This window comes from Diplotaxodon limnothrissa, linkage group LG1 (assembly GCF_057381915.1).
Source record: "Diplotaxodon limnothrissa isolate DT_005_m linkage group LG1, D_limnothrissa_male_GT1.1, whole genome shotgun sequence".
Lineage (NCBI taxonomy): Eukaryota > Metazoa > Chordata > Actinopteri > Cichliformes > Cichlidae > Diplotaxodon > Diplotaxodon limnothrissa.
Genome location: NC_140596.1, coordinates 33961437 through 33970496, shown reverse-complemented (window position 1 = coordinate 33970496; position 9060 = coordinate 33961437). Strand labels below are relative to the sequence as shown.

The 9060-nt window shown below is 40.3% G+C and overlaps 1 protein-coding gene across 1 annotated transcript; it reads right to left on the bottom strand.

Moving 5' to 3' along the window:
- Window positions 1–3210: 3210 nt before the first annotated feature.
- chst1 (carbohydrate (keratan sulfate Gal-6) sulfotransferase 1) lies at window positions 3211–4497 on the bottom strand. The gene has a single exon (XM_085357629.1). The coding sequence runs from the start codon at window positions 4495–4497 to the stop codon at window positions 3211–3213; it is 1287 nt and encodes a 428-aa protein (XP_085213755.1).
- Between the last annotated feature and the right edge of the window lie 4563 nt (window positions 4498–9060).

The following is a 9060-nucleotide window of genomic DNA, read 5'->3' as shown; positions in this document are numbered from 1 at the left end:
TTCAGCTAGATATCATTCAGCTGAAAGCCTATTGACGAACTGTCTAATGATGTTAGGGCTCTTTATTTCACAGGACGTAAATGACATGAATGACAGCAGTGCAGGTTTACTTTTCAGAAGCGTGTGCTGCTGATGCATTCTAGATCCCATTAAAGCCCATTAAGGGAGATTTACTATCACTGTGGACAGGTTAAAAACTGTCAGTCACACAACAGCTGAAAAGCTTCCTATAATGATGTTAGATTAAAAGATAGATAGCATCTGTTTTAGCACAGCAGCAGTAGTACAAGTACTAGGCGGGAGGAGCACCGAGATTTAGCTTTACAGATATTTTAACTCTTCAGTTTGGGGGCAGAACATATTTCATCTGACATCTTAATTAGTGAGCTTCAGAAATCAGTGTTAGTGTCAGGCAGTGCTACATAAAGGGTTTCCAAATTTCCAGCCTTTGTGCATAGCATGACTAACTGGCTGCTATGGTACGGTTTCAGATTTAAGATAAACCAGTCTTCTAGCTTTCTGACAGAAGGCGTATTTTCCAAAAATGTCAATCCATCTCCTTTAATTGCTCAAAGAAATCACATAAATGCACATAATTCCCGGATTCGCAGCCACTTCTAGTTTTAAAGTTTAAAATTAAAAGTATGCCAAGCACATCCAGAAGATTCAGAGGTAAAGTGAAAAACAGAGAGTGAGCACTGAAGCAAAGGAACAATCCCCTGAGATCTCTGTAAGAAAGAAAGAGGTGGATGATGGAGAAAGCACAGGCAGAGAGAGAGAGAAAAGGAGGAGGAGAGAGAGTTTGCCTCCAGTCTCGGCACAGAGGAGGATCAAAGGTTTGTGCTCTGCATCTCAATGGACATTCGGTCACCAATACTGATGAGCTCGGGCGTGTGGTGCTCCATTCACAGGGTTTATCTCTTATGGGTAAACAAGCGGTCAATGCATGCAAATAAATGAGCATCTTGACTGCACAGTTACACTTCATAGTGGTTCAAATTCAGGTTTAAAAAAAAAAAAAGGTTAAATTAACCCCAAAAAAGAAAAAAAGCCCAAGAGGGTAAGGAAACGTTGGGATTTTTGACATTTTTTGGTGTTGAGGACACTACTTTGATCTTCACTCGAGGCATTTATTGCAGCAGAGGTACTGTATTGCTTTAATAAAATTTAAAACCTTTATACATCTCTCATGTTTGATCCCTGAATATATATATTTTTTATCATTAGTCATGTTATAGAGTGTAACTATTACTTTATTCCTTGAAGGCAATATGTACCCGATTAAAAGTTGCAACAATAATTAACTCAGTTCCGACTGTTTTTTTGTTTTTGTTATTTGTGGCAATTGTGCCAAGTTTAAAGTACGACATGCTTTTCATATTATATTCAGTGTGTTTACCGACATCATTCTGAAAGGTGTTTACTTTGCATCTTCTTGGTGCAGCTGTGGTTTGTGCACGCACCCTTAACAGTTTCTGTGCTACACAGTCCAACACATTCATTTTTAAGCTGCTACAGTAACAGCGGGATATTTAGAAATGCAGTGCACAGCATGAAATTGTGACTGTACTTTGCACACAAACTGTGAAGACAGTTTGCCAAACTAGCCACTGCATAAGCCTGGTAAACATGACTTTGAATATGAACCAACTGTGGGAGCATTTTCGATAGCTTTGCAGTTTGTGCCGGTTGGGGGTATAAAAACCATATTTGTAGCAGCGCTAATCGCCCAAGACACCATCAATATCAAATGGGTTATAATGTGTTTAATTTTACATCAAATATTGCTGCAATGACTTTATTTATTTTCTTGGAATTCTTATTCGAATTGCATTACAACCAAATATCATCAGTTTTTGCTCTCCATAAATATATAAAATCACAAAAACTTCCACTTTAAGCTGATTGCAAGGTGGAGGGAAAAGTAATGCCACATGAATTTATATGCCTGTGGTGTACTGTACTTCTTTGACCTTCTCCCCTTAAGACAACTTGATGGAAACAGCGCATTCGCTGCTTCTTTAATGATCAAACAATTCGTCCGGAATTATGGACAGCATTTATTCTTTGTACGCCATCAAATGCAGACTTTGTTAATGTGGCTGTACGCCATAAACTGCCCACGCATCCTGGTAAAATTGGAAAGGCACAAACATATCTTCCTCAGTTATGAAAGTCATATCTGTAAATAAACATAGGAGCATCATGGACTGTCTAAGGAGCCGTGCTTTCGTTTTATTGAGAAAGAATCCAGGAGCTGTTCCTGCCCAAGCAATGTTTTCTGTTTTTATAAAGTCCTACTTATCAGGTGCCATCAAAACAAGTGTGTATGTTTTAAATGATGATTTAACGCTACCAATGGAGAACAGTGCCATAAACAATTTAATTAAAGAAAGAACAGGCTGTGTAAAATTTCACACTGCAAATAATTCAGATTCAATTGACTCGACATATTAAAACATAAATAAATTGATAAATAAAAATGGGGAAAACAATGGTTCTTCATAAGAATGCTCCAGTCTCTACATAGAGTCTGCGTTTTTTTAATGTTCTTGAGAATTAGCACATATTCTCTTACAGTAATGAAGATTTCAGCATTACCTTTTATTTGTGTGTGTTTGTGTATCGCAGATGGTTGTAAATCCTCTGATGAAACGCTCGTGACCTCCAATGGGATTCTGGTCCCTTTAACTTGAGAGCCTATTAATTGTCTGCAATTATCCTTTGAAAGCGTGGCATCTGTCAGAAGTATCTCTTCTCTTCCCTCATGGATAGAAATGCCATAGTGGTAAAGGTTGACTGCGACATTCACCATTTATTGCACAGTAGGATTTGTACAGTCAATCTTTTGCCATCACAGGGCTAAAAAAATGTCTCTTGCTCTCTTTTTTTGCCAAAGAACATCTTACTTTTCTCAAAACAACATCAACTTGCATACAGACAGCTGATGAAGACGGTACCGTCTGGATTCTACTGATGGACAAAACTAAATCATGGGACATTTGTAAACTAGCCTGTTTGATTACTTTGTATTTAAAATGTGCTGTTTGTAACATTGGGGAGTCATCCATAATTCCCTTGGTGCATTCAAAATCTTTAAAGTTTAGTGCAAATTTGAGGAAACAAAAATACAGAAATCAAACAAACAAAGGACCTTATAAGGCAACAATTATAAATATATCAAAAATAGTCATTAGAGAACTATCTTTGTTACAAAAATGGTACAAAAGTTTTGTCCTGTACCAGTGAGAGGGACATATTTTTCAGTTCCTCCACTGATTTCACAGCTTTGTATCCAAGCTGGTGAAGTACTTTTTGACACACAGTCTGTGTGTATTCCACCATATCAAAAGATAGTTTTAAGCGCCAGCTCTCTGCATTAGCTGCTGAGTCCCTCACCGTACCAAACTTGTGTTTTGCTGAAGGCTCATTGCTGCCCCGAGTGTTTGCATGTATCCAGTCTTCCACATTTTTATCCATAGGCAGCCCCAGAAAGTCATAGATCTCCTTTGTCTTAAGAAGAGGATTTTTCGCTAAATCCTCATATCGAACCAACATGTATTTCCCTTTCAGCCAGTAAGGATGGGTGAGACCAGTTGAAACAGAGCTGAGAAAGTCTTGACAGACAACCGTGAGCTGACTCAAGTCAAGATTATAGGGCCTTCTCCCTGTGGCCCGCCAAATACGCCACAGACGATATGTATCCCTAAATGTCTCAATCCGTGATGACAGGATACCGCGTGGGTCTCTGACGAGCTGAATCACTTTGATATTCAGACGTGGATCTTCAACCAAAGCACGCAGATCTCCAATCTCCGGCACTCGAACAATTTTGATTGCGACATGCCGCTTCTCGCGGCAGGCCTCTGTGGCTAAGGTCATATTGAGGGTTGCACATTTCTTAACACAGTCCCCTTCCTCCACATTAACATCAGCAGGCCCAAAGGCATCACATACAGGTTGCTGGCACAATGCGCGGCTGGCACCACGACGGAACAGTTTGTCTGTGGTGTGGTTCGTAGGTGTTGGCTTGATATAGCTCTCTAAGAAATACAGGTCACAACCGTACAGGCTACGCAGAAGGTCTCGACTGGCCCCCAACATCACACGGCGATCGGCAGCATTGCGGCTATGTGATAGACGTGGAATCAGCGTGGTCTGAACGTGATAAAGAGGTTCAAACAGATAGAAAACCTCTTGGTGCTGGTTGAGCAGCTGGCCAACGAAGGAGGATCCGCTACGCGTGGTGGCCAGGACCAATATGTGCGTTTTTCGTGTGGCATTGATGGAAAAGTAAGGGTAGTCATCACAGCCTCCACCACCTGCTGTCCCCCGCTCAAAGGGAGGTTCGGTCTCCTGGCCCCCCAGGCCACAGTTTTGGGGGCTGGGCAACGGGCACAGCTGAAAAGGCTTGGAGGTGAGTGTTCGGATGGCCGTGTACTGGATGGCAATGGAGGCCAAGGCCAGCAGAATCACTGCCTTCCAGGAACATTGCATGGCTGAACCACTTCATTTAGACACAGCGGTCCATGCCAGGTCCTCCCTGTGAACAAAGAATCTTTTTATTCTAGAAAGGATTTTCTGTATGGCATTGTAAATGTGCAAAAGCCCTCTGATGTTCGTCTGTCTCCTTTTTAATCAAACACAATACTACATGGCAGATCACTTAAACATACAGATTTACAGCGTGCTGTCTATAGATGTATAAGATGGTAATGTAATGAAGTATATTACAATGAAATCTAATTTGAATATCACTATTAACAGCAGTACAACCTGCACTCCAGTTGATTTCGCTATTAAATCTTATGATTATGGCTCAGACAGAATTTCTTTTAGGGCTGTTGTTTAGAGCTTCAACATGAATTATCAAATATAATCCAACCCTTTTTCTTTTTGCATGTGTAGCATAATTAAGGAAACTGTAACCTTTTGGTCCTAGAACCACAAAGAAAATACTGCTTGCGATGTGCTTATTTGACCCAACGATGACTCATTCCTAATCCTTCCGTTTGCCTCCTCTTTCTTGCTGCAGTTTAATTTTTGAAAATGAAAAAGTTTTTTTTAAAAGGTCTGAACTCATTATTTTCATTCCAGTTCTATCTGTTCCCAAAACACACAAAGCAGTCTGAAAGCCCAGACTACAGTATTTATATATGATGATCTTCTCTTTGTTTAAATAGCATTAAAAAAACAGCTTGTTCGAGTTGTGTATTTGTTGTTATTGGTTTATAAAAGTTATAGTCTTATAATAAGGCACACAACTCACTTCACCAAGTACTGCAGCACTTCCCATGCATCCTCCCTAATCTCTGTGTCTGTTCTATCATATCTGCATCTAATTCCCGGACCTTGTTTGGTCTGATTGGAGAATCTAAGCATTGCCCTTGTTGGAAAAGACAAAACAGTCTTATATAGCCAGCACAGACATAACAATACTTTCAAGATTTACTGCCAATGTCATGTCAAGGGGAACTGGTGATAGAACTGAAAGTAATACTGAATGTATTAATAAGAATCTGTCACATTAAGGTTTTACCTTTTAAGATACATTGTGATGGACTTGTACATTGGCATGGGGAACTTAAACAGAAATAAAGACTAACCATCACCACTTCAGAAGCCATGCATGCATGAGAGTCTTGCCTCAGAAGCAGGATGTGGAGGAAAGACATTAAAATAGCAAGTCGAATTAAAATCACCCCCCCCCATTAAATGAAAAATAAGACGTATGTTATTCCAATGCACTGACACACTAGAGCTCTCTGCTTGTGTGCAGGGGCTGGAAATAATGACAGCTTACTGTTATACTCTTAACTGTAAAAAACTGCTTTCTCTGACCACCGATTTCAACATGACACGACTCATGCTTGCAGAGAGCACCGGCGCTTTCTTTTCATAGACATTTTAAATTTAAAAAAAGGGCCCAGTACACTGCAGCGGGAACAGGTTTGGCTTACTGAGATTTTCTGCGATGCAGACATCCTTACCAACGCTGCGCGATAAGGACAATATAGAACAAAACAGCCATCCCACCCAGCCCCAAGTGTTCAAAAATAACCATAGGTGTAAAAGAAATGTCGTGTTAATGTTCAGATTTTAGCGAGATAAAGTAATATTATGGAGTGCGTTCACACTTGTTTCCTTATACCTTGTTGGTAGTTGTAGTATTCTCATGATGTTCTGTGTGCCAATGGATCCCGGCTGGTTTCCATTAGTCCTCAAAACGTTTTCCACTGTGCGCTTCTTCTCGGTCAGGGGAGCATAAATGCGCCACTCACAAGCGTATATTCCATCCAACGCTGGAGCGTCGCTTTTAAGTTGAACGACTGGCTTCAGATAAACAAGAACAAACTGGGAGAGAAAAGTGCTGGATTAACGCTAAGGCGGCTGTGGTGTTTCTAAGAAGCCAGGCGGTGAAGACAACCGGGCTCTCCTTAAATGATGCGCAGAGGCTGAGTGTGTGAGGTACACAAGGACCGACTGTCTGGACCACCCCAAACCCCTCCCCTTTCCACCTGCCTCTCTCTTTCGCGCTCTCTCTCTCTCTCTCCCTAACACACACATGCACACACCCAACCTTATAGACGCAACACACACAATCGCCTTTCACGCCGCCAAATTGGTAGCAAGTTCATTATGATTCTATCAGCCATGTCATTTAAATTATATATGTAATAGACTGGTTTTATCATGATATTCATCATGAGTCAGAGTTAGGTACACAATGAAACTGTGGTGTTGGAATTCAGTCGATTTTTTGTAAACTGGTGTAATGCAAACAATGTTAAACCAATTAAAAGGGCGAATCACTTTATTACCAAATAAAGAAATACTACCTATCAAAGCTTTTCTGAAAAAAATGATGCGTGTGATTGACTTGTTATGCCTGCAGCTGCCAGAAGGGGGAGCTCTGGCCAAGATGCCTCATTCTCAAAGCAGCTGCTGAAAGAGCATCATGGTGTTGGTGCAACTTTAATAAATTATCCCCTATTTCAGGAATGAAATGAGTATTTATGTTCTTAAACTATTGGAAACATACTGGCTGAATATTAGGAATGTTTTGAAAACTTTATTTAGGTTTTTGTGACTGCTAGCATGTTGTTAAACAGCTAACTAAGCCAAGTCCTCCGCTGGGTCGTAGCACAGAATGTCATAGGCAATAATATGTACAAAACATACTCTGTGCTTTTTGATTGTTTTGTGTTCAGACACACATAAAGGGTGCAAGGTTTCCAATGTGTGTGTGCCTGAATGGGGCTTATTATCTTTTACTATTTTTCTATGTAATTGATGTGTTTTTAGTTTGTTTATAATAGCTTTTTTTAAGAAAAAGGGGGGGAAATAGAAAGAATAAGTTGACATTATTTTAAAGTTTCATGATCTTATCTTTATTTATAGACTATTTTCATACGTTTTTACTTGCTATATTTGATTTCACCTAAATAAAAGTAAAAAAGGGTACATGACACCATACACTGTATGATGTTTACTTATTTCCGACAGAGAAAGTTAAAGGAAAGAAAAAAAGATTACTATTGTCCTGGAGCTGCAGAATTAAATGTGCAACACTGTTAAAATGTTCCAAAGTGAGAGAACTTTTGTATGTGTGTAAATATTTCTAAACATAACCTTTGTCAATAAAGCTGCTGAAAAACAGGCATTGTGTCTGAGGATCTTCATGGATTTATTCCATTTTCAGGGTCTAATAAATGCAAATATTTGATTAGCATGGAATTACATATTTGAACCTTGTCTTTTGTTCTTGAGCTTTATGGAACTCCTCAGGTTTGTTTAGTTCACTTATTGTTGTTTTGTTGAGCTTTGTTGAGCTGAGAACTTTTCCTGCTGGTGCTCAGAAAATAACAAGCTGAACATCCTTAAAACAAAAACTCATCATGTACTCCAGGAGGCAAAGACAGGTCCGCTCTTCTCTCTTTATAAATGGAAAACAGGTGGAATCTCTTTTCACCTTCAGGTTTCTGGGCACCCACATTTCTGATGATCCCACTTGGACTTACAACACCAATCCCCTGGTAAAGAAGCAGCTGTCCTGAGGAAGAATAACGTGGACCAGAAGCTGCTGCTGGCCTTCTACTCAGTGGAGAGCATGCTCTACTGCCTGGGTGATTGGTACACAGGGGCCACTACTGAGAACAGGAAGGCTACAGAAAGGGTAATTAACATCGCCCCCCAAATCATTGGGTGCCCTCTGCCACCCCTGGAGGCTATCGCCAGATCCTCCTGTTTCAGGAAATCCAGGGCCATAATAGGTGACCCCTTGCACCCCACCCACCACCTGTTTGACCCGCTGCCCTCTGGTCGGTGCCTCGGATCAATCAGGTCCAACACCTTCAGACTCACTAACAGCTTCTTCCCCTGGGCCATTCGGACTGTTAACAAATACTATTCCCCCACACCCCACCAGTGCCAACCCACCTCACCAGTCTGAGCCATGGTCTGAGTAACTCCTATCACTCATATGGACTATTCAGACCAAACCTTTTCTTTCCACTGCTTCCAAGCACTTATAATGTGTGCCTTTCTCTTACGTTTTCATATATCCCTCTTGTTTGTATGCATTTCTCTTGTTTGCTATTTATTCCTGCCACCTTAATATTTTATTCCAGCACAGTTGGTGTGCAGCACCCACAATTTTGCTACACATGTACAATGACAATAAAGGGCTTTTCTATTCTATTCTATTCTATTCTACATGTCAAATTCTGGCTAAAATTATTTATGAAAAAAGAAGTTTGCCTTTGACATAAACTTGTCACATCAGCGTTACTGCCTGGGGCTCTGTGATTTTGCAAAGCTCTGTCTCCAGGGTATCTGCATTCCACTTGATAAAGAACTGGGTGTGGTGATAATGAACATGATATGAGTTTAAAAAGAGCACAGTGGGTGTTAAAAGGAAGCAGATCTGAAAAACTGTGAAAGAAACATTGAAAATAATAATGAAAAAAAAAAGTGAATATTGTTAATGAAAGGACTTCAGGAAGGAGGCTACTGCCACCCAATTAAAAATGAGGGCACTTTTTGAAAGTTTGCTGCCTG